General features: G+C 39.8%; 1 protein-coding gene across 2 annotated transcripts in view; it reads right to left on the bottom strand.

Moving 5' to 3' along the window:
• Nucleotides 1-1,983: 1,983 nt before the first annotated feature.
• Nucleotides 1,984-27,085, bottom strand: part of SLC26A2 (solute carrier family 26 member 2) — a 31,035-nt gene continuing 5,933 nt past the window's right edge. The window contains exons 1-3 of one of the 2 annotated variants that reach the window (XM_023227073.2): nt 25,152-25,205; nt 9,832-10,555; nt 5,798-7,902 (exon numbers count right to left, since the gene is read on the bottom strand). In XM_023227073.2, coding sequence (XP_023082841.2) covers nt 6,382-7,902; nt 9,832-10,530 — 2,220 coding nt within the window. In that variant the 5' untranslated portion in view covers nt 10,531-10,555; nt 25,152-25,205 and the 3' untranslated portion in view covers nt 5,798-6,381. Of the gene's footprint in view, nt 7,903-9,831; nt 10,556-25,151; nt 25,206-27,085 lie in introns of those variants that run through there. The other variant, XM_023227072.2, reaches the window with a different exon arrangement.

Genomic DNA, 27,085 nt, shown 5'->3' on the forward strand with positions numbered 1-27,085 from the left:
TAGCTGGGAAACATTAACGACTGAATTACTCTCCAAATGTAACAGATGATTATTTTATTTTATTTATTTTTAGGTGGAGTCTCGCTCTGTCATCCAGGCTGGAGTGCAATGGCTTGATCTCGGCTCACTGCAACCTGACTCCTGGGTTCAAGCAATTCTCTGCCGCAGCCTCCTGAGTAGCTGAGATTACAGGCCCCTGCCACCATGCCCGGCTAATTTTTGTATTTTTAGTAGAGACGGGGTTTCACCATCTTGGCCAAGGCTGGTCTTGAACTCGTGACCTCGTGATCCACCTGCCTCAGCCTCCCAAAGTTCTGAGATTACAGGCATGAGCCACCGCGCCCAGCCTAACGGATGATATTTTATTTTATTTATACATTTTTTTGAGACAGAGTCTCACTCTGTCACCCAGCCAGGTGTGCAGTGGCGTGATCTCAGCTCACTGTGACCTCTGCCTCCCAGATTCAAGCAATTCTCATGCCCCAGCCTCCTGAGTAGCTGGGACTACAGGTGTTCACTACCAAACCCAGCTGATTTTTGCTTTTTTAGTAGAGACAGGGTTTCACCATGTTGGCCAGGCTGGTCTTGAACTCCTGACCTCAGGTGATCCGCCCACCTCAGCCTCCCAAAATGCTGGGATCATAGGTGTGAGCCACTGAGCCTGGCCAACAGATGGTATTTTAAAACTCACTGGAGCCTAAATGTGTTTTAGTCAGAACCCTCCTTGCACTTAAATAATTTAAATACAGAGTAATGTATTATTAGAGTAACAATTTATTAGCAGATAAAATAAATGAAACCTCTAAATCTCAACACACATACAGGATCTTACATAATAAACAGCATAAAACATAACCTTCTAGAAGAAAAGTATCTGCTATTAATCAACTCCCCCTCCTTTCCAGTAGGCTGCAATACATTCATAACTCATCCTCATCCCAGAAGAGGGTTAAGCAATGATTTACATGGAATTACATCAAGGCACTTGCTTTAATTAAAAAATACAGTATAAAACATGTTCCTAAAAGTCATCAACCTTGAATAATTAAAGAAAAAACAGGCAGTATACTTTTTTGGTGAATAGACAAGACTGAGAATTTAAGTTCATTCACCTGTCACCCTGATATTGTCTTGGTTTGTATACAAAGTTGCAAAGAAGACAAAAAAAGGTAACCTATTACATAGATCGGTATGTTCATATACACTCATGTCTGAGAAACAGAAGCCATGGCAACAACAGGACTCAAATCATAATTTTCCAACTGATTTGTGTTGAAAAGGCAAGGGCTGTTTGATCCCATGTATCTTATTATTTTAGGGATGGCGCATGAGACAAGGGAAAAAGAACATCTCCAAAATAAGTTGATTAAAGTTTCAGTTGAAAGACCTTTTTGGCTTAAGCTGCTTATCCACAGACTTACAAACATAGTATCTACAATAAAGGCATTTTAGTGTCCTTCATTATTCTAGTTTTTAGACTTCAGTCCATTCTTTTCCAATTTTATAACACTAAGATAAAAAATACACACCAGAGAATCCACTATTTACTATAATGCTTATTTTACTTTTTGTGTTTAACATGTTTACTTTAAAATTTCAGTTACAAAACTTTTTTTTAAGTCTTTATCAGGATAAAAATTACCTTATAAAAATAAATCTCCCCACCTCCGACATCTAAATTCTGCATCCCTGAAAGTTACTAGAAGTTTTTAAACCTTAAAAATTTTCCTTTAACATATTTCAATAGTATTTTAATACATGGACTATAATAACAAACCAGCTGGTATATTATTTTATCCTTTTCCATTATAATTTTCATTCTTGTAATTAGCACCCAAGTTAATGATTCCATTCAGGATTATCTAAACTGTTTTTACAAAAAAAAAAAAAACAAAAAAACAAAAAAAAAAAACACACACACACAAATTAGGAGCCTATAACAGCTTTCTATTTTTTTAATTTAAAAAACTGATTCTTTTTAAATTTTTTTTTTTTATTTTAGGCTCAAGGAAATTTCACTGCCAGTGAAATTTCACTCTTAACGCCACTCAATGATCTAACAGCTTCCTAAATCCAACTTCATTCTTTTTGCAGTTTAAGCCCAGTTTCAAATAAGGCATCACTAGAATGGATAAAGAAAACACTGAGATGGGGGAGAGAAACATTAAAAAGCAGAAAAACTAAGCGAAATCTAAATCCTGTCAATTGGATGTTTACCATTTCCAGTGAAATCTTTCCCTGAATAGACCAGGGACATCACTGCCTCCTGCTCAGGTCTCAGTCAAAGCTTCAACATGCTCCACAAAGCACCTCCCTAAGTACCCTAGTGCGTTCCCTGGGAGAGTTACTACACAGTCCATCCACTGGATTTAGTACCCTAGTCCCAGCACTTGGCCCAGGGTCCTAGACTGCTGGCTAGGTCCTCAGAGGTATCTGAAGTAATGTCTACATTGATACAAAGAAACCTATGGCTCATCTGTAACAATACATAGAGAAACACAATTCATTAAGAACAATAAGGATCACAGAACTCCAAATGGATCGTTACAACTTCAAGATTCAAGTTACCAAGAAATGCACTGTAGCTCTTTTCTCACTTTTATATTCAGATCAGGGCTAACCCTAATATGTTCTTAAATGACCAATTACTAAGGAAATACCACAGCAGATAATTGCTGTTCTTGTTAAAACGTACTAGCCATTAGCACTAAAATAGTCTAATGAACTCATCTAACACTTGGACACATTTTTAAAGTTCATCATTTACCATATGTAAATTTGACAACAATTTTGACTTGCAATGTCTGCTGTTGTTCAAAAGCAAAGTCAGACTATCTAAATCTTGTTCTTTTGGTCCTACTTTAAAAAAAAATTAGACATCTGTCAGTTTTATTCCATCAGAGGCACAGATAGTACTACAGTCACTCAGTTTAGAAGAAAGACACCGTGCTCCACAGTAGGTCAACCTAGGCTACCATGAGCTCCTCAGCCCTTTCAGCTTCGGTGAATCTGTGACCCTGTGACCCTCCCCTTCTAGAAAGAGAAATTTGCTCTATAAAGAGACCTTGTTCTCAGAGGCATGGCTCCTAATCCTTGTCTCCCTATTATTGTGTGGGGGCTAACCAGGGATTGGATCCTATTCAACTGGGTTCCTCTCTTTTCTGCCTCCACTGGTCAGATAATAGTCTTTTCAATGGTCTCTTCTCTTCACTCCTCTACAATGTTTTCCTTAGCCTACCTGTGCACTGGCACACTCCAACCTTCTGGGTGTAACAAATTTAAAAATACATAAGGCTGTAAGAGTTCCAACCATCAAGAGTATACCACACTACATTTCAATTAAATAACCATTTTATGATATTCAGAATTTTGTATATGTCAGTAATCACTGAGAAAATGCTTCATTTAGACTCTAAAGTTTAGAGTAAGCAAGATATTTTTGTGTCAATATAGTGTTTAAAATAACGCCTAATGAACTAAAGTCCTAGCCTTTGGTCAAGAGAGCGAATGAAAACATTTTTTGTTTGTTTGAGATGGAGTCTCGCTCTGTCACCCAGGCTGGAGTGCAGTGACACAATCTCGGCTTACTGCAACCTCTGCCTCCCGGGTTCAAGTGGTTCTCCTGCCTCAGCCTACTGAGTAGCTGGGACTACAGGCACATGCCACCACGCCCCGCTAATTTTTTGTATTTTTAGTAGAGACGAGGTTTCCCAGTGTTAGCCAAGATGGTCTCGAACTCCTGACTTCAGGTTATCCACCCACCTCGGCCTCCCAACATACTGGGATCACAGGCATGAGTCACTGCGCCTGGCTGAAAACAGTTTTTTTATTGGCAAATTAGGCTTTGGTTCCAGGTTTGATTCCTCTGAATATCAGCAACCAAAACATTTTTAACAATATCCAAATATAGGCAACCTCAACCCAAGTAGAGAGGATGAAATGTAAATTCTAGTGACATCTTAAACGTTTCTACAAATGGCTACTAAAAGCAGAATCTCTTGTTTGTCTGGATGGATGGGACGAGTACAAACCAGAACATAATTCAAGGATTCGCTAACTGCATACATAACGTTCCAGAACTGTTTACATCCACATATGGACAGAAATTGCTGGTAAAGGTCAAATCCTGTTATCCCTCCTTCTGAGGGATTTTCCACAGTCTGGCTGGAATTACATTTTTTGCTGTGTTGGTGTTGGCTAATTATAACATCTTAAGCATGTATTCATTACTCTGTTACAGGGCATTAGACACCTCTAATAGTCTCAACTTAAGCCTGCCTTGGGAGAAGGGCAAGAGAGATTAAAAACAAGTAACTTGGCCAACTGCAGTGGCTCACACCTGTAATCCCAACACTCTGGGAGGCTGAGGCTGAAGGACTGCTTGAGCCTGAAGTTTGAGACCAGCCTGGGCAACACAGTGAGACCCCATCTCTAGAAAAAATTTAAAAAATTAGCAGAGTGTGGTGATTCATACCTATGGTTAAGATACTCAGGAGGCCAAAGTGGAAGGATCACTTGAGCCCAGGAGTTGGAAGCTTCAGTGAGCTATGATCACACTGCACTCTGGCCTGGAGACTGTCTCTTAAAAAAGAAAAAAGGAAAAAAATAAAGACTGACCAAGATACTGTGATTTTACTGCTATTATTCATAAGGTTGGATAGAAAGGGCAAATACTGGCTAAAAACAAATAAGCATAAATACAAGCACCACAATTAACATTTCTGGAATTCCAGACCCCAGTTCTAAAAGGATGTCAAAATTCAGGAAGTCTACATTTAATTATAACGTGAATCACTTATAAGACAGAAATCCAGACTTTCTACTGAGCAACTGCTTTGTTGTGATAATGGAAAGGTATTTTCCACGTCACCAAATGCGAGAGCTCTACCAACAGAAAAGCAACACTGGCAGCTTATGGAGCTAACAATAAAGCTAAGTTACATATATCTATATAGGATAATAGAAATATAATAAAATACATATGCATTTTAAATATACATATTAAACATGTACATACTTAATATATGTCTAAAAGCATCCCACTCCAACAGATGCCCTACACATAGGGTTTGCTTCTCATAAATATTTAAAATTGTTTAGAATCTGGGAACAGATTGAAAAAGGATTTTGTACTTTTGCAGTTTGCTTTTTTTTTTTTTTTTTTTTTAAAGATGGCTGTTTCATAAATTAGTTCCCTATTCCTAACTTTGGAGAACCTGGTTTTTTCTTACCTTTCAAGGTCCAAATATAAAACTATAAACTTTCAATGTTGGACATTCTTGCTTTTTGAAAGGAAATTATTCCTCAATTCATGACCTGCGGGCCAGCTATCATGAATAATACACCCATAGCACTTGGGTTTCATGAATGTGATCCTTCTAAATCCCCCTGCATACTAGCTTTAGGTGACTTGAAGAGTTAAAAGCTGTCATTGTCATCAATATTTACTGTCCATCGAACTCATTTAAAATGCTGTTAGAAATTGCTGACTGACAAGATTGTCACTGACAAAATTACCAGTTTAGGACAGATTCCGTGGGAAACAAACTAGAATAACTGAAAGCTAAAACAGAGCTTAATGGTACAGAAATTCTCAGAAACAAGGATGGACGGAGATCACAGAAAAGACAAGGAAGGACTCCTATTGTTTTTTCTGATTGTGAAGAGCTCTTTGTGCTTACCTATTTATCCTAAACAAAAAGGCATGACTAAAAATTTCCAGTGTATTACAAAGGATATTCTGTCTAATGTCAGGCTGGCTCTCAGGATGTTACAAACCTGCCCAGGTGTTAGACTTCTGATGAGACTGTGCCTTAAGGAAAGGAAAGGCACTTTCCTACTAAAAACTACTGCCATCTGGGGAGCAAAGACTGGGAATAGAGAACTACAAGAACAAACCTGTCTAGTTATGACTTTGTGATCCAGAAGCCTCTTGACCTATTGGTACTAGAGCAGGTGCAACATTCTTTTCCTCTCTCTCCACTGAGCCACATAAAGAAGTCTACAGCACTTCCAATGCAAATCCCAACTTCACCGCTTCATCTCTTGGAGAATGAAGAATCCAAATGTGTAACCCCTAAAACAGGATAGTAATTAAGTTTTGAAGCTACTTTACAGTTCAATTCAATACATACTTATTGCATTCCAAGAACACTTCATATCTGCAAGAAAACCTGAAACCGTATTTTCTTCTTTTTAACTCTGTCCAGCTACAAGCTCTGCTGCAGTGTATATATGCAAATGCCATTAGCTTCAAAGAAGGAATAATATTTAGCCACTTGTTTAAAATTTCAAGTGTGCAAAATTTTCCACTGTGGAACTGGGAAATGTTGGACACTTGAAATCTTAACCTATTGGCTAGACATTCTTCTATCTACTTTCTCAATCACTACTAACACTCAGACCATTGGGAACACATATTCCTTTCTGATTTTTAGATACTTCTGCAAAAGCCATCGCTTCATACACACTATAGAAGAGAAGGTTTTCTTCTTCCTTTTTGCAATATTCTCCCTTGGTTAGGGAATCCCTCACAGAGGGATTGCACTGAGCCAGCAGAACCTGGATTCCAATGGCTTCATAATCTCTGCGAACTTCTTTTAGTGTGTGGATCCCTGCTGTATCTAAAAATTGAATTGCACTGCAGTCAATCACTATAGTATGCAGCTCCAAGGGATCATGGGAAAGTTGCACTGACATTTCATCCTGGATTCCACCAAGAGTCACTCCTTCCTCTTTGATCTTTCTCTTTGCTGCCTTCTTCCAAGCCACCTTTATTAAGATTGGGTTGACAGTTTGTTTGTATAAAGCAGATTTAAAACATTCTTTGTTTATGTAATAGAGAGGGGCTACAAAGCGGAAAATCTTGATGCCTGGCTTAGTCTGAAGGTTCTTGTAAGCAGACACAGATTCAAAGACCTCAGACTCTTCCACCAAGCCAAGCAATGAACTCTTTGGCTTCTGAGTACGGAGGATGACACAAAACAGAGAAAAACAAACCCCAACAAGTAGGCCTATTTCAGTACTTAGCAGTGCAGAGGAGAGCATAGTAACGAACCAGATAACTGTATCCATTCTACTAATATTCCACATTTTGGGTAGATCCCTAAATTTACGAAGGGCTCCCCGTAGATTTACAATTGTGATCACAGCAAGGACACTTTTTTGAAGGGAATAGAATAAAGGAGCTATTACTAGGAGGACCAACAAAAGAACCAGGGCTGTTACCACACCCGAAAGCTGAGTTTGGCAGCCTGTTGATTCTTTAACCAATGTCTTTGCAAGAGCTGCACTAGTAGTAAAACAGTGGAAGAAGGAAGGGATGATATTACAGAAGCCAATGGCATACATTTCCTGGTTTGCTCTGACTGTGTAACCATGTTTCTTGGCAAACATCTCAGAAAGTGATACAGTGATAGCAAAACCAATGATGGAAATAGCTATTGCATCTACAGCCACACTAGGAATTAGGTTCCATTCTGGTACTTTAGGTGGCATAAACCCAGTGGGAATATGTCCAGCAATACTAGAATTATAATTCTCATGTAGTTTTCCAAAATGAGAGGCTAATGTGGCTGCCACAACAACAACAAGTTCAATAGGAATCGGTGCCTTAAGCTTGGACTTGAAGTGTTCATTGAGTTCTTTGGTTGGCAAAAGAACCAAAAGGCACAAAAGGCTGGTGATAAGATCACAGATATTGGTCTTATGGATGTTTCTGAAGACATGTATCCAGGTAGTGATGAGTGAGCCCACACCATTACTCCGAGGAAGGTTGAGCCCAAGGAGATACTTGGCCTGAGATGTAAGAATAGTGAAGGAGGCACCAGTGACAAATCCACTCAGCAAGGCATCTGAGAGGTAGACAGAAACAAAACCCACTTGAAAGAGGCCCATCGCTACCTGGAAGGAAGGATATAGAAATGTTAAATATAAATGGAAAAGAACTTCTAAAGTTTGTATTATCCTGATACTTCTTGCATGCAGACATATCATCAGAGCATCACAGAATGTCAGTGCTAGAATAAACACAATCATACATCAATCTTCTCATTTTACAAATAGGAAAATTATGTTTAAAGGGCTAAGCAACTTGCCCAAGGTCACACTGTTACTTATTAGCCCAGGTGAGACAGGAACTTTAGATTTTTTTCTTTTCATACAATGTTTCTTAAACTTGAAAAGGTTCAGACCTCTTGTATTTTGATTTTTCATTCTTCCCATCACAAAGAACAGACTTCTTTTAAAAGAAAAACATTCTCAAGGATCCACAAGAAAACTTCAAATTGGAAAAAATTCTTCTAGTTAAGAAACCATGTATTTTCCTTAAATTACAAATCACTACTGTAAAAGTGAAGTCTTACTGCTTTCTTAGCCTCTTGGCTAAGAGCAAGTGTACAAGTGAAGTTTTAATTGGTAAAACAAAGAACCAGATTTACATCAAAATAGAATCACACTTTAGAAATTATTGTAGAATTATCTTTAACCTCATACTAAGAAACCATTCTCATGCAGTATATATGTACTTATGCCACACTGTCTCCCATATTAATAAAAATTCTAAAATTTTACTTCTTTATATTCTCCTCCATCTAATAAGTTTTCAGAATTGTTATGCCTTCCTTCTTCTTGGTAAGACATACTAACAAAAAGGCAAAAGTTGGCTGGGCGTGATGGCTCATGCCTGTAATCCCAGCATTGGGGGAGGCAGTGCTGGGAGGATCACTTGAGCCCAGGAGTTTGAGACCAACCTAGGTTGGTCATAGAGAGACCCTGTCTCTTTCTAAATAAATGGATAAATAATAAATAAGTAGACTCTGAGAAGCACAGCTCTTCTTCACACCATCTTCACTCTCCCTCCCCACTCACCTGATCTCCAACTAAAGTGAGCTACTCTTCCCCTCCCCTTGTTGGTTTGAAATGCCTGCATTAGAGAAGATTTAATCCTGGCACTGACTCCTGGATGCCAAAGCCAGGGGCATGATGATAATGACAGATTCGTGGATTCTATGGGAGACTCAAGAATTTGATTTCTTATCCTTTCTCCTGGCTGATAATATGAAATTGTGGTCCCCAACTTCTTCCCTCCCTCTCTAACAATCCAAGACAACCACTACCTTTAGTAAGAGTCACTCAGCAGATCAGTAATTCTAATGGAAGGTAAGAGACATTTAGAATTTGAGGCTGGGTGTAGGTGGCTCACACCTATAATCCCAGCACTTTGGGAGGCCAAGACGGGAGGATTGCTTGAGCTCAGGAGTTTGAAACTAGCCTGAGCAACATGGTAAAACCCTATCCCTACAAAAAAAAAAAAAAAAATTAGCCAGGCATGGTAGCATGTGCCTGTAGTCCTAGCTACTCAGGAGGTTGAGGTAGAAGGATTGCTTGAGCCAGGGAGGCGGAGGTTGCAGTGAACTAAGATAGTGCCACTGCACTCCAGCCTGGGTGACAAAGTGAGATCCTGTCTCCAGAGAAAAAAAAAAAAAAAAGTGAAAAACTCCTGCACTCTCAACCCCCATTTTGTTACCTACTTGCCTCACTGCTAATGCTGACTCTGCCAATAACCAGCCACAAATAACCTCAAGCAAAGCCAAGATTTTCTGACATGTAAAATTAAGGAGTTGTACTGGGTGGTGGAGGTCCAATGAACCAGCCTTATGTTACTTGTGGAGTCAGGTTAGGGTTTGAATTTTGCCTCTACCCTTCATACATCCTGAACTCTCAATAAATGGTAGCTTTAATTATTGTGATTCCTACGATCCCTTACAGATATGAGATTTCAGGTACTAGACTACTTTTCTAGAAATAACCAATTGTTTCATTGCTCCTTACCTGATAAACTCCAGCCATAAATGTTACAGTGCTGCCAACCATAATTGCATAGCAACTTTTGTCACATATCCTGCCTGATGTGTGATTTAATAACATGCTCCCATTTGAAACCATTCCTAAGGAAGGAGCACTACGGGCATTGTCATAGCCAGCTTTCTGTAGTTCTCGGTCAACTGTCTCACCAATCATAAGGCACAGTACTCCAAAAATGCCCACAGAGATGTGACGGGAGGTACCCAAGAGGAAATAAATGATGCTGGCAAAAAAAGATGTGTACAGACCATAGACAGGTTCTTGGCCAGCCAGCAGGGAATAAGCAATGGACTGGGGCACCAATAATATGCCCACAATCAAGCCCGACATCACATCCCCTAAAATGTTTTTCTTTAGGTTGTATTTTGGGAGCCACTGCAAAACAGGAAGGAAACCTAAAATCGTATTTTTGGCTTTGGCTGGACTGCACTGGCAATTCTTCTGCAGCTTTTTAATAACAAACTCCTTGAAGTTTGTATCTGATTTCTCTTGACACTCAATAAGGATCCTATGATAAGGCCTGCATTGATCATTGGTCTCAAATTGCTTGAAGTCAGTACTTGATTCCCTTTGAACCTCCAGATGGATCCCAGATGGAGAACTGTCATCTCCTTCAGTTGAGTCTCTGGGTGAAAGGTCATGTTGCTCTTTACTTTCCGAAGACATTTCTGGAGATAGATGGTTCAGCTTCCTACACCAGAGAAAACGCCAGTGTAAATACCAGTGTTCATCAATAAAGTAATTCTCAGTGCTCACATATACTAACAATTCTACTTGTCATTTCATGAGAGTTAAGAGGAATTCCGTTTTCGAATAGGTACCTTATGTCCCTTTTCCTTAATTGAGCCTCATTTGTCTTGGTTAGGGGGAAAAAAAAAAAAGACCAGAACCAGACCATAAATAGCCAAGTCAAAGCAAATAACTGGCTGGGTATAGGACTTCCCAAGAATATAAACCATTAAGGATTCTTCTCCATATATGCCTGGCTCCCCGACAGTTTTTCCTCCGGAAAAGATGTAAGGGCAGCCTGTCTCCTTTCCATACATATGCTACCAGTGGTCTTCTTCCCAGGTTTTTCACCTCCCAGACAGACTGCAAAATAGGATCTGGTCTTAACCCCTACCTTAACCTTAACCCCGACCTACCAGTCCCTGAAACAAGGAAGATGGTCCTTTTATATCTTTTGGTCCCTTTTTAAACAACCTGCTAAATGTTGAAAATAAATAGAAGAAAAACTAGTTTGCAATGTAAAGATAAATGTTTTTGGCAATAAAAAGAAACTAAGGCAGAATGCATTTGCATCTTTGAACAGTACTCCTTTGCTTGGTAGGAAAGAGGAGAGAAGTCGATATGAGGGTGCTGAATGTAAAGGGCATGAATAGGGTTGATGGGCCAAGTGTCTCATACATGCTGTAGAAGGTTTTGGTCTATTCCACTATGTTCTAGTACGGAGTCATCTGCCCTGTGGGCAGGGCCCACATTCATGCAAGATTCACTTTACTATTCTAAGTACACACTCTGAAACACAGGTTGAATAGAGAAATAATATTGCCCTGCACTTCCACTTGGAGGCAATACAGGTGATCCTCCATCTCTGTGTCCTAGACTACAAAACTAATGCCATAAGATCTACCACTAGAAACTATAGGAAAACAAAGGAGGTAGGAATAGCCAAAAAGACAGAAAGGACAACAACAAATAATAAGTCTAATAACCAGAGAAAGAGAAGAAAATGAACCAGGCTCTCAAAGGAGTAGAGCATAAATTGTTTACCAACTACTTCATGAATTAGTGCCTTTACATAAGCTGTTTACTTAGCTTAGAATGGCCATCTACCTCTTTGCCTGTCATGATCCTAATACTTTTTTTAAAACCTAGTTACAATGCTACCTTTTCCAAAAGCACTAACCCATCTCCCCTAGCCCAAACGAAATAGTACACCCTCTGTGTCCCACAGCATGTTGCACCTCCATCATAGTACTAACCATACCCTTGTATTAGTGAAGTAGGAATCTCTCTAGCTCCTGGAGGAAAGACATGTTGTTCATCAGTGTAATCTGAATGTAATGTAGTAACACTGAGATAGCAGGCTTACAAAACATTTGAATGAATGAATGAACAAATGAACAAACATTTGTGACTGTGGCCAGATAGAAACAATTCTTTTTTTTTTGAGATAGAGTTTCACTCTGTCGCCCAGGTTGGAGTGCAGTGGTGCGATCTTGGCTCACTGCAACCTCTGCCTCCTGGGTTCAAGCAATTCTCCTATCTCAGCATCCTGAGTAGCTGGGATTACAGGTGCAAGCCACCACACCCGGCTAATTTTTGCATTCTTAGTAGAGACAGGGTTTCACCATATTGGTCAGGCTAGTCTCAAACTCCTAACCTCAGGTGATCCACCGCCTCAGCCTCCCAAAGTGCTGGGAATACAGGCACAAGCCACTGCGCCCAGCCGAGACAATATATTTTAGATGAAGGACTCAGGAAGTTTCTTGTTTTGGAACTGACAGAAAAATGGGCCCTTGCGAGGTTCTATAAACCTAATGTTACAAACTGCCAAAATCCAGGACCTACGACTTATTCAAGAACACAAGATATGTAAAAGTAACCCATATTCATTTTGTTTAGGTTTAACAAGAGTAAATATTTTAATGGTCTTCTGAAGTAGATAAGGAAAGAAAGAATAGACTTAGGTGACCACTGGCCCTGAGAAAATCAATCAGGTTGATGGATACACCCAGCAGCTCTTTGCTCCACAATGCAACCAGTCTGTGACTCTCCTGTCATTTCCTGCTTTCTTGAGCTAGCTTGAGTGCACCAATGTCCTGTTTTGGAGAGCTCTTGGTGATTTCTGGGTCAAAAGTTTTTTCCAAACTTAAGATATGCAAAAGACACATAAGAAAAAACTAATAGAATCCAAATCTTGCCCTGTATGGCTGCTATCTGGGAAGAATATAGATAAAAATACTAGAAAGTAAAACAAAGAAATGGAAACTGTAACAAAAGATCAAACAAGCAATGCTAAAAGTGAAAAACACAGTAACACAGATGATGAATGCCTCTGATAGGATCATTAGTAGCCAGTCTGGGCAACAAGAGGAAAACTCCTTCTTAAGAAAAAACAAAAAAAAAGAAAAAGAAATAAATAAAAGAAAAAAAAAAAAAAAAAGGCCGGGCGTGGTGGCTCACGCCTGTAATCCCAACACTTTCGGAGGCCGAGGCAGGCGGATCACAAGGTCAAGAGATCAAGACCTTCCTGGCCAACATTGTGCAACCCTGTCTCTACTAAAAAAATACAAAAATGAGCTGGGCATGGTGGCGTGTGCCTGTAGTCCCAGCTACTCGGGAGGCTGACGCAGGAGAATTGCTTGAACCAGGGAGGCAGAGGTTGCAGTGAGCCAAGATTGCACCACTGCACTCTAGCATGGCAACAAAGCAAGACTCCATTTCAAAAAAAAAAAAATATATATATATATATGTATGTGTGTATATATATATAAAATATATAATAAATATAATATATAATCTATCTCCAAGAATCTCAGAGAATTCCAAGAAGAGTAAATACAAAAACAAAAAGAAAACAAAAACCCTCACCTACACATATGACATTCAAGCTGATGAAAACAAAGATAAAGAGAAAACCTGAAGACAAAGAAAAAACATATATTACTTATTCAGAAACAAAAATAGAATTATAGCAGACTTCTTATTGGAAATCATGGAGGCCAGAACATGATGGAGTGGTATCTTTATATCACAGAAATATGTATCTTTTTTAGAAATAGGGTCTTACCCTGTCACGCAGGCTGAAGTGCAGTGGCATGCAATTATGGCTCACTGTGGCCTCGAACTCCTGGGCTCATGTGATTCTCCCACCTCAGCCTCCTGAGTAGCGAAGATTACAGGTGTGCACCATCACGCCTGGCTAATTTTTAAATTTTTTTTGTAGAGACATGGTCTTGCTACTAAGCTCCCCAGGTTGGTCCCCAAACTCTTGGCCTCAAGTGATCCTCCCACCCTGACCTCCCAAAGTGCTAGGATTACAGGTGTGAGCCACCCCGTCTGACCCCAGAAATATAACTTTTAACACAGAATTCTTTACGTAGAAAAAATATTTTAAAAGATAAGAGGCCAGGCTGATGGTGTGTGCCTGTGGTCCCAGCTACTTGGGAGGCTGAGATAGGAGGACTGCTTGAGCCTAAGAGGTTGAAGCTGCAATGAGCCATGGTCACACCACTGCACTTTAGCCTGGGTGACAGAGAGAGACTCTGTCATATGAAATAAAATAAAATAAAATAAAATAAAATATGAAAAAGAAATAAAAACTTTCTCAGATAAACACTGAGAGGATTTCAGGCCAGCCGACCAGCACCATACATATGTGGGCAGAAAGGGAGAGAGAGAGGAGGGGAGACAGGGAGAGAGACAGAGAGGGAGTGGGAAGGAGAAGAGGAGAGAGGGAGAGAGAGAGAAACAGACAGAGAGACACACACAGACAGAGAGACAGTTTCAGGAAGGTTCCTCAGCCAAAAAGAATACACCAATCAGAAATTCAGTTCTACATAACAAAGTCCAGGAGATGGAACAAATGAAGATAAGGTAAAATTCATTTTTTCAATTAAAAAAATTTTAATTGCTCTAAAAGATAACTGTTTAAACCAAAAATGGGAATGTACTTTACAGCATATGCAAAATAAATGTGTGACAACAATCACACAGAATGAGAAGGGGAATTGGGAATTTTAAAGTTTTAAAAAATTTTTCTGATTATTATTATTTTTTAAATAGAGATGAAGTCTCACTATATTGCCCAGGCTGGTCTCAAACTCCTGGGCTCAAGTGATCCTCCTACTTTGGTCTCCCAAAGTGCTGGGATTACAGACATGAGCCACCATGCCCAGCAAACTATAAAGTCTTACACTAGATATGAAATAGTATCTTATTTGAACATAGGCTCTGATTAAAGATGTACATTTAAACCTAAGAGTAACCACTACATTTTTAAAAAGGTATAAATAATAATAGTGGAGATAAAATAGAATCATAAAAACCTCTCAACTCAAGAGAAAGTAGAAAAGGAATATAAAACAAACAAAAAAAAAAAAACAGATGGAACAAATGGAAAACAGCTAGTAAGATGATAGAGTTTAATTCAAACATATCATATTAAATACGAATGGTCTAAACATGCTAATTAAAGGTGGAGACTGTCAGATAGGATTAAAAAATAAGACCCAAGTATATGCTGTCTACTTGAAACCCACTTTAAATATAAAGACATACATAGGTTAAAAGTGAAAGGACTGGCTCAATTTAGTAATTTATTCAGCTTATAAATGACAGAGCAAGGTAATAAAATGCATATTTTGGGATCCCAAGAATAGATCCTTTTTTAATATGGTACCATTCCTACCACCTATCTAATTAGCTTCTCTAATTTCAGATATTTCTGAACACCTTAAAACTCAGCTACTCTACACATTCCGGTTTCACCTAGCTGCTAAGCAAAGTGATCCAGTAATAATATCGACAATCTTGTTCCCAACTCTCCGTCTCTCTACATTCATGGCCATGGTCCCTTCCCATCTCTAGCTCTTAGAAACTTACGTATTCACTCAGAAACAGTCCAACAAGTAGAACTAATTCAGCCACCAGTCTGAACCCACAAAGTTCCATAATCATACTTTGTTTTACCTCTGTATGTATGCTACAAACTCACTGCTAAATAAAACTAGAAGCTGCTGACTACTATGATTATGGCATCTAAGCAGAGGAGAAATCTGAAAGAGTTTAAGAGTAGTTTGTTTAGACAGTTTTTAAGGGAGGAATGTATCTTAACCTGGGCTCTGAAGTCTAGGTCAGGTTTGAAAGGATGAGAGAAGACTTGGAATATGGGTGAGGGAGAAGAAAACACAAACAGCAATAGTTCTAATGTTGGAGGAACAGAATCAGAAATGAGAATGTTATGTTTAAAACGGAGAATGGGGAAGCGTCCAAGATAGCCAAATAGAAACAGCTCCAGTCTATAGCTCCCAGCTTGAGCGACACAGAAGACGGGTGACTTCTGCATTTCCAACTGAGTTTGAAGAGAGTAGTGGTTCTCCCAGCATGGAGTCTCAGATCTGAGAACAGATAGACTGCCTCCTCAAGTGGGTCTCTGACCCCCAAGTAGCCTAACTGGGGGGCACCTCACAGTAGTGGCTGACTGACACCTTACATGGCCGGGTGCCCCTTTGAGACGAAGCTTCCAGAGGAACGATTAGGCAGCAACATTTGCTGTTCTGCAATATTTGCTGTTCTGCAGCCTCTGCTGGTGATACCCAGGCAAACAGGGTCTTGAGTGACCTCCAGCAAACTCCAACAGACTTGCAGCTGAGGGTCCTGACTGTTAGAAGGAAAACTAACAAACAGAAAGGACATCCACACCAAAACCCCATCTGTACGTCACCATCATCAAAGACCAAAGGTAGATAAAACCACAAAAATGGGGAGAAATCAGAGCAGAAAAGCTGAAAATTCTAAAAATCAGAGCGCCTCTTCTCCTCCAAAGGAATGCACCTCCTCGCCAGCAACAGAACAAAGATGGACGGAGAATGACTTTGATGAGCTGAGGGAAGAAAGCTTCAGATGATCAAACTTCTGCGAACTAAAGGAGGATGTTCAAACCCATCGCAAAGAAGCTAAAAACCTTGAAAAAAGATTAGATGAATCGCTAACTAGAATAACCAGTGTAGAGAAGTCCTTAAATGACCTGATAAAGATGAAAACCATGGCACAAGAGCTACGTGACGCATGCACAAGCTTCAGTAGCGAATTCGATCAACTGGAAGAAAGGGCATCAGTGACTGAAGATGAAATGAGTGAAATGAAGCAAGAAGAGAAGTTTAGAAAAAAAAGAGTAAAAAGAAACGAACAAAGCCTCCAAGAAATATGTGAAAAGACCAAATCTACGTCTGATTGGTGTACCTGAAAGTGACGGGGAGAATGGAACCAAGTTGGAAAACACTCTGCAGGATATTATCCAGGAGAACTTCCCCAACCTAGCAAGGCAGACCAACATTCAAATTCAGGAAATACAGAGAACGCTACAAAGATACTCCTCAAGAAGAGCAATTCCAAGACATCTGATTGTCAGATTCACCAAAGTTGAAATGAAGGAAAAAACGTTAAGGGCAGCCAGAGAGAAAGGTCGGGTTACCCACAAAGGGAAGCCCATCAGACTAACAGCGGATCTCTTGGCAGAAATGCTACAAGCCAGAAGAGAGTGGGGGCCACTATTCAACATTCTTAAAGAAAAGAATTTTCAACCCAGAATTTCATATGCAGCCAAACTAAGCTTCATCAGTGAAGGAGAAATAAAATCCTTTACAGACAAGCAAATGCTGAGAGATTGTGTCACCACCAGGCCTGCCTTACAAGAGCTCCTGAAGGAAGCACTAAACATGGAAAGAAACAACCGGTACCAGCCACTGCAAAAACATGCCAAATTGTAAAGACCATCGATACTAGGAAGAAACTGCATCAACTAATGAGCAAAATAACCAGCTAACATCGTAATGATAGGATCAAGTTCACACATAACAATATTAACCTTAAATGTAAATGGGCTAAATGTTCCAATTAAAAGAAACAGACTGGCAAATTGGATAAACAGTCAAGACCCATCAGTGTGCTGTATTCAGGAGACCCATCTCACATGCAGAGACACACATAGGCTCAAAACAAAAGGATGGAGGAAGATCTACCAAGCAAGTGGAAAACAAACAAACAAACAAAAAAAGCAGCGGTTGCCATCCTAGTCTCTGATAAAACAGGCTTTAAACCAACAAAGATCAAAAGAGTTAAAGAAGGGCATTACATAATGGTAAAGGGATCAATTCAACAAGAAGAGCTAACTATCTTAAATATATATGCACCCAATACAGGAGCAACCAGATTCATAAAGCAAATCCTCAGAGACCTACAAAGAGACTTAAGATTCCCACACAATAATAATGGGAGAATTTAACACCCCACTGTCAACATTAGACAGATCAAAGAGATAGAAAGTTAACAAAGGATATCCAGGAATTTAACTCAGCTCTGCACCAGGCGGACCTAATAGACTCTACAGAACTCTCCACCCTAAAGCAACAGAATATACATTCTTCTCAGCACCACATCGCACTTATTCCAAAATTGACCACATAGTTGGAAGTAAAGCACTCCTCAGCAAATGTAAAAGAACAGAAATTATAACAAACTGTCTCTCAGACCACAGTGCAATCAAACTAGAACTCAGGATTAAGAAACTCACTCAAAACCGCTCAACTACATGGAAACTGAACAACCTGCTTCTGAATGATTACTGGGTACATAACGAAATGAAGGCAGAAATAAAGATGTTCTTTGAAACCGATGAGAACAAAGACACAACATACCAGAATCTCTGGGACACATTTAAAGCAGTGTGCAGAGGGAAATTTATAGCACTAAATGCCCACAACAGAAAGCAGGAAAGACCTAAAATTGACACCCTAACATCACAATTAAAAGAACTGAAGAAGCAAGAGCAAACACATTCAAAAGCTAGCAGAAGGCAAGAAATAACTAAGATCAGAGCAGAACTGAAGGAGATAAGAGACACAAAGAACCCTTCAAAAAAATCAATGAATCCAGGAGCTGGTTTCTTGAAAAGATCAACAAAATTGATAGACTGCTAGCAAGACTAATAAAGAAGAAAAGAGAGAAGAATCAAATAGACGCAATAAAAAACGATAAAGGGGTTATCACCACTGATCCCACAGAAATACAAACTACCATCAGAGAATACTATAAACACCACTACATAAATAAACTAGAAAAATCTAGAAGAAATGGATACATTCCTAGACACATACACCCTCCCAAGACTAAAACAGGAAGAAGTTGAATCCCTGAATAGACCAATAACAGGCTCTGAAATTGAGGCAATAATTAATAGCCTACCAACCAAAAAACTCCAGGACCAGACGGATTCACAGCCGAATTCTATCAGAGGTACAAGGAGGAGTTGGTACCATTCCTTCTGAAACTATTCCAATCAATAGAAAAAGAGGGAATCCTCCCTAACTCATTTTATGAGGCCAACATCATCCTGATACCAAAGCCTGGCAGAGACACAACAAAAAAAGAGAATTTTAGATGAATATCCCTGATAAACATCAATACAAAAATCCTCAATAAAATACTGGCAAACCGAATCCAGCAGCACATCAAAAAGCTTATCCACCATGATCAAGTGGGCTTCAGCCCTGGGATGCAAGGCTGGTTCAACATACACAAATCAATAAACATAATCCATCATATAAACAGAACCAAAGACAAAAACCACATGATTATCTCAATAGATGCAGAAAAGGCCTTTGACAAAATTCAACAGCCCTTCATGCTAAAAACTATCAATAAATTAGGTATTGATGGGACGTATCTCAAAATAACAAGAGCTATTTATGACAAACCCACAGCCAATATCATACTGAATGGGCAAAAACTGGAAGCATTCCCTTTGAAAACTGGCACAAGACAGGGATGCCCTCTCTCACTACTCCTATTCAACACAGTGTTGGAAGTTCTGGCCAGCGCAATCAGGCAGGAGAAAGAAATAAAGGGTATTCAATTAGGAAAACAGGAAGTCAAATTGTCCCCGTTTGCAGATGACATGATATATTTAGAAAACCCCATCATCTCAGCTTAAAATCTCCTTAAGCTGATAAGCAACTTCAGCAAAGTATCAGGATACAAAATCAATGTGCAAAAATCACAAGCATTCCTATACACCAATAACAGACAGAGAGCCAAATCATGAGTGAACTCCCATTCACAACTGCTTCAAAGAGAATAAAATACCTAGGAATTCAACTTATAAGGGATGTGAAGGACTGCTTCAAGGAGAACTACAAACCACTGCTCAACGAAATAAAAGAGGACACAAACAAATGGAAGAACATTCCATGCTCATGGCTAGGAAGAATCAATATCGTGAAAATGCCCATACTGCCCAAGGTAATTTATAGATTCAATGCCATCCCCATCAAGCTACCAATGAGTTTCTTCACAGAATTGGAAAAAACTACTTTAAAGTTCATATGGAACCAAAAAAGAGCCCGCATTGCCAAGACAATCCTAAGCCAAAAGAACAAAGCTGGAGGCATCATGCTACCTGACTTCAAACTATATTACAAGGCTACAGTAACCAAAACAGCATGGTACTGGTACCAAAACAGAGATATAGACCAATGGAACAGAACAGAGCCCTCAGAAATAACACCACACATCTACAACCATCTGATCTTTGACAAACCTGAGAGAAACAAGAAATGGGGAAAGGATTCCCTATTTAATAAATGGTGCTGGGAAAACTGGCTAGCCATATGTAGAAAGCTGAAACTGGATCCCTTCCTTATACCTAATACAAAAATTAATTCAAGATGGATTAAAGACTTAAATGTTAGACCTAAAACCATAAAAACCCTAGAAGAAAACCTAGGCAATACCATTCAGGACACAGGCATAGGCAATGACTTCAGACTAAAACACCAAAAGCAATGGCAACAAAAGCCAAAATTGAGAAATGGGATCTAATTAAACCAAAGAGCTTCTGCACAGCAAAAGAAACTACCATCAGAGTGAACAGGCAACCTACAGAATGGGAGAAAAGTTTTGTAATCTACCCATCTGACAAAGGGCTAATACCCAGAACCTACAAAGAATGCAAACAAATTTACAAGAAAAAATCAAACAACCCCATCAAAAAGTGGGCGAAGGATATGAACAGACACTTCTCAAAAGAAGACATTTATGCAGCCAACAGACACATGAAAAAATGTTCATCATCACTGGCCATCAGAAAAATGCAAATCAAAACCACAATGCGATACCATCTCACACCAGTTAGAATGGCGATCATTAAAGTCAGGCAACAACAGGTGCTGGAGAGGATGTGGAGAAATAGGAACACTTTTACACTGTTGGTGGGACTGTAAACTAGTTCAACTATTATGGAAGACAGTGTGGCAATTCTCAAGGATCTAGAACTAGAAATACCATTTGACCCAGCCATCCCATTACTGGGTATATACCCAAAGAATTATAAATCATGCCGCTATAAAGACACATGCACACGTATGTTTATTGCAGCACTATTCACAATAGCAAAGACTTGGAACCAATTCAAATGCCCACCAATGATAGACTGGATTAAGAAAATGTGGCACATATACACCATGGAATACTATGCAGCCATAAAAAGGATGAGTTCATGTCCTTTGCAGGGACATGGATGAAACTGGAAACCATCCTTCTTAGCAAACTATTGCAAGGACAGAAAACCAAACACCGCATGTTCTCACTCACAGTTGGGAATTGAACAATGAGAACACTGGGACACAGGAAGGGGAACATCACACACCGGGGCCTGTCATGGGCTGGTGGGACGGGGGAGGGATAGCATTAGGAGATATACCTAATGTAAAACGAGTTAATGGGTGCAGCATACCAACATGGCACATGTATACATATGTAACAAACCTGCACATTGTGCACATGTACCCTAGAACTTAAATTAAAAAACAAACAAATAAACAAAAAAAACCAGAGAACGGTTATGGGGGATTAGTGGGAGAGGAGACTACAAAGGTACCTGAGAGGGATTCTGGAGGGTTAAGAAAGTTAGACTTAAACTGCATGCAATACATAGGCCCTGAAAGTTTTTGAGAAAGTCACTTACTCTATCACTCATTTGGCAAGTAATTATATATCTTCTGGTCTGATGTTATATTATTTCATTCTTTTTCCACTAAAGCAATTAGTATCTTACCTTTTGTCTTTTACGGATAAAAAATAGTTGAAAGTGGTTTTAGACAAACAAAACTAGGCCAGGCACAGTGGCTCACACCTGTAATCCCAGCACTTTGGGAGGCTGAGGCGGGTAGATTGCTTGAGGCCAGGAGTTCGAGATCGGCCTGAGCAGTATGATGAAAACCCGTCTCTACTGAAAATAGAAAAGTCAGCCAGGCGTGGTGGTGCATGCCTGTAATCCCAGCTACTCAGGAGGCTGAGGCAGGAGAATCGCTTGAACCTAGGAGGTGGAGGCTGAAGTGAGCTAAGATCACGCCACTGCACTCCAGCCTGGGTGATAGAATGAGATCTTGTCAAAAAGAAAAAGAAAAAGAAAACTAAACTATAAACAGGTATAACCAAGACAGATTCTCCATGTATATAGTACCATCTGATCCTCTAACTCACTGTTGTCAGGCAAGTCCAGGGAAGATCACAGCACTATGAAGGCCCAGGGAAGCCAAGGAGGAGCAAAGCCTTCTGTATTCCTCTCCATTTCATTCACTGATGCCTACAACCAGGATGGCACAGGCTACTTTCCAGGCCCTTGCCCTAGACTAAGAAATTAATACTGTGAGAGGACTGATCCTTTGGAGGAAAAGATAAGATGACTACTCATCAGAGGAAAACTCAGATCCATCTGTGTTAAATGGGCCTGCAACCCATACTTACTGCATGAATGTCCTCAAGTGTCAACAAGCCTTCTTTGGCTGGATTGGCTAACTTTTCTATGTGAGCTCCTCGAGGTTGGCTACTGGTCTTCATTAAATTATAAACATATTTTAAGCTCCTACTATAAGCTAACCACTGTGCTAGACACAATTCATCAGAACCTAGACCCCAAACCTAGGTGTCAATCTTTATTTCCCCTATGCCATACTCCCATATATAATCCATCAGTAAGTCCTGTCTGCTGTGCCTTGAATAATGTATCTATCCTCTCCCCACTGCCCAAACTATTTGTAATCCAATCACATCTCACTACTGTCCTACCATCCTCTCTCACCTAGAATATTCTAAGAGCCTACAAGATCTGAACACTGCCTCCCTTTTTGCCCTTATTTCCTACTGGCTTTTTTGCGGTTGCTGGAACATGCCAAGTTGATTCCATTATTAGGGTCACTGTACTTGCTCAAGTTGTCTTTGCCTAGAATAATCATTTCCCAGATCTATACAGGTATGTTCTCATCCTTCAGTCTCAGCTTTTATTTTTCTTTTTTAGTGACAGGATCTCACTCTGTCACTCAGGCTAGAGCGTGGTGGCATGGTCATAGCTCACTACAGCCTCGAACTCCCAGGTCCAAGCAATCCTCCCACCTCAGCCTCCCAAGTAGCTAGGGCTACAGGTACACACCATGATACCTGGCTAATTTGTTTTATGTCTTTGTAGAGACACGGTCTTTGTATGTTTCCCAGGCTGGTCTCGAACTCCTGGTCTCAATCAGTTCTTCCACTTCTGCCTCCCAAAGTGCTGGGATTACAGGTATGAGCCACCATGCCTGGCCTCAGTTTATATGTCAGCTCCTCACAGAAACCCTCCTTGACTATCCCAACCAGATAAAAAAACACCTCCTTCCCAGCATCCTCTGTATCCTTACCTGGCTTTATTCTTCATAGCACTTCAGACTTCTGAATTTATATTACTTATAAGCAAAACTATTACAGTCTTTCTCGTACTTATTATGTTTCCATTATCAAAAACAATGCTTAGCACATATAGTAGAGGTTTAGTAAATCCTTGCTAAAATGAGTAAGAACCGAATTTCTACCCACAATCAGTGGATTCAGACAGAGTTGAAACAGCATTCTAGGTACCATAACAGAAAGGTTTAGAGTACTCTGAGAGTAGAGAATAGGCTGCAGGCCAGTGTGAAGTAGGCAGCTGCAACGTTAATAAAAAGGGAAAAGATAACTCAGTCAAGTCAAAGATCACAGTATAGTCTAAGACCCAGGAAAAGGTCACACCAGGTTCCAGGGGCGAAGTTGTAGGAGATAAGGCTGGAGTCAAAGATTAGTTTTTATGTAATCCCAAGAAGTCACGAGTTCATCCTTTAAGCTACAGTTACCAAAGGCCTAACCTCCAAGACAGGACAGGGCAGGAGGTTTGCCATTTCAGTGGTACAATTAGATAAGAAGTGGTGCTTAAAGGACATACACAGACAAATCTAAGATGAATTCTGAGGGACCACACAAAAGGAAGGATGATATATAGGAAGATGGAGAAGAAAATGGAAAGATAGGAAGCAGCAAAAAATCTGACTTTGGGTTTTTTAGATTTGAGATTTCTGTAATATGTCCAGATGGTATGTCCAGCAGGCAATTAGAAATGTGGTTCTCAAGTCCAGGAGAGAAGCCAAAATTGGAAAAACAAACAGGGTGGAGGGAAAGGTATACAGTATCTCATTCTCGTCTGAATTCCATTTATATGTTCAATAAATGTTTGTTGAATATGTGCTTTATCTTCCCAACTAGATTAAAATTATTCAAGATGTTCTCCATTTTTTGTGTACTATCGTAATACCTAGCATAGAATTAGGCACATACAGGAAGTATCTAATAAATCATTTTTGATAGACAGATTGGTTTTTATTTTAAAAAGTTATTTTAACGAAAAATTCTCCAAGAAGAATTAGCTTTGATTTTTGTTGGACAAAATTTTGATTTTTGTTTCTTTAAAAGACAATTGAGGCCGGGCGCGGTGGCTCAAGCCTGTAATCCCAGCACTTTGGGAGGCCGAGACGGGCGGATCACGAGGTCAGGAGATCGAGACCATCCTGGCTAACACGGTGAAACCCCGTCTCCACTAAAAAATACAAAAAAACTAGCCGGGCGAGGTGGCGGGCGCCTGTAGTCCCAGCTACTCGGAGGCTGAGGCAGGAGAATGGCATAAACCCGGGAGGCGGAGCTTGCAGTGAGCTGAGAACCGGCCACTGCACTCCAGCCTGGGCGACAGAGCAAGACTCCGTCTCAAAAAAAAAAAAAAAAGACAATTGAGGCTTGGCGCAGTGGCTCACACCTGTAATCCCAGCACTTCGGAAGGCCAAAGTGGTGAATCGCTTGAGGTCAGGAGTTTGAAACCTCAAACCATGTCTCTACCAAAAATGCAAAAATTAGCTGGGTGTGGTGGTGCGCACATGCGCACCTGTAATCCCAGCTACTCAGGAAGCTGAGGCACAAAGAATTGCTTGAACCCAGGAGGTGGAGGTTGCAGTGAGCCAAGATTGTGCCACTGCACTCCAGACTGGGCAACAGAGCGAAAGTCCGTCTCAAAAGAGGACAATTGAGGCCAGGCGCGATGGCTCACACTTGCAATCCCAGCACTTTGGGAGGCCGACTCAAGCGGATCACGAGATCAGGAGATCAAGACCATCCTGGCTAACACGATGAAACCCCGTCTCTACTAAAAATAAAAAATAAAAAAAAATTACCCGGGCGTGGTGGCAGGCGCCTGTAGTCCCAGCTGCTCTGGAGGCTGAGGCAGGAGAATGGTGTGAACCCGGGAGGCGCAGCTTGCAGTGAGCCGAGATCGCGCCACTGCACTCCAGCCTGGATGACAGAGCAAGACTCTGTCTCAAAAAAAAAAAAAAAAAGAAAAAAAAAAAGACAGTTGATACATTGCTGGTAGAAATGTAAAATGGTGTCAACACTGTGAAACACAGTTTGGTGGTTCCTCAAAAAGTTACCAACACAGCACTGCTATATGACTTAGCAATTCCGCTTATACTCAAAGGACTAAAAACTGTAACTCAGACAGATATTTGTATACTAATGTTCATAACAACACTATTTACAATAGTCAAAAGGTGAAAACAATCCAAGTGTCCATCAACAGATGAATAGATAAAGCACGGTATAACCATCAAATGGAATATTATTTGACTATTAAAAAGGAATTAAGTTCTGATACTCTTCATCTACAACATGGATGAACCTTAACACCATTATGTTAAGCAAAAGACAGACATGATACAAACTAAAAAAAAAAAAAAAAAAGACCTGGATCTGAAAAAAAAAAAAAAAAGACACAAAAGGACAAGTATTGAATGATTCCACCTACACAAAATATCTAGAAAAGGCAAAATGGGCCAGGCAGGGTGGCTCACGCTTATAATCCCAGCACTTTGGGAGGCTGAGGAGGGAAGATTGCTTGAGTCAAGGAGGTCAAGCTTGAAGTGAGCTATGATCATGCCACTACACTCTAGTCCAGGTGACAGAACAACAATACACACACACAGAGAGAGAGAGAGACAGAGAGAGAGAGAGAGAATAGGCATATAGAAAATAGAGTTTACTGGGTACTGGGGGAAGTGGTGAGTTACTGGTTACAGAGTTTCAATTTCAAGTTTTGGAAATAAATAGTAGTAATGGTTACACACCATTATGCACATACTTCATGCCACTGCATTGTACACTATATTAATATTAGATGGAGATTTCAGGGACAAAAACTTTACAAAATGCAAACTAATCAGTCCTCAAGTTCATTTCCTGACACCTCCACCAAAAGAAATAAATTTTAAAAGTCTATACTAATTTCTAGTGACAGAAAGTAAATCAGTGGTTATTTTGGGATAGGAGGTAAGGAAGGGTAGGAGGGAGAGATTACAAAGGGGCATGAGGAGATTTTGGGGATTGATGGATATGTTCACTATCTTGATTGTGGTGACAGTTTTTTATATATACAGAGAGAACCTTTTAAATATGTACAGTTTATGGTATGTCAGTTACACTACAATAAAGCTATAAAAATAGCTTTTTAAAAAATAAGATAATTTTTATCTGAAGGGGAAAACAGTAGCTTGAATATAACCTGTTACATAATTTTCTTTTTCTTTTCTTTAAGAGACACAGTCTCACTCTGTTGCTAAGACTGCAATGCAGTGGCCATTCATAGGCGCGATCATAGTTCACTGCTGCCTTGAACTCCTGGCCTCAAGTGATCCCCCACTTCAGCTTCCAGGTTAGCTGGTATTACGAACACATACCGCTGTGCCCAACTAAGCCATTTTGTTTTCAATTGCAGTGTCTATTTCAATTCCTAAGAAATCATCACTGAATGTTCCAATACTCTGGATACACAGCCTTGGGAAATGTATTTCTTACGTCCCCAAACACATACAACTAACTTTGGGAGGAAGTACCTAAGCAATGTTTTATTTCTTTTTGTAATATTTTTCTAAAACCAGTTATATTCAGTCTTAAAATATGACAGCTTCATTGGATATATTTGATGACATATTAATCACATACAGGTTGAGTATCCCTAATCCAAAAATCCAAAATCCGAAATGCACCAAAATCTGAAACTTTTGAGCACCAACATGATGCTCAAAAGAAATGCTCACTGGAGCAATTTGGATTT

The sequence above is a fragment of the Piliocolobus tephrosceles genome, chromosome 4 (assembly GCF_002776525.5).
Source record: "Piliocolobus tephrosceles isolate RC106 chromosome 4, ASM277652v3, whole genome shotgun sequence".
Taxonomy (NCBI): domain Eukaryota; kingdom Metazoa; phylum Chordata; class Mammalia; order Primates; family Cercopithecidae; genus Piliocolobus; species Piliocolobus tephrosceles.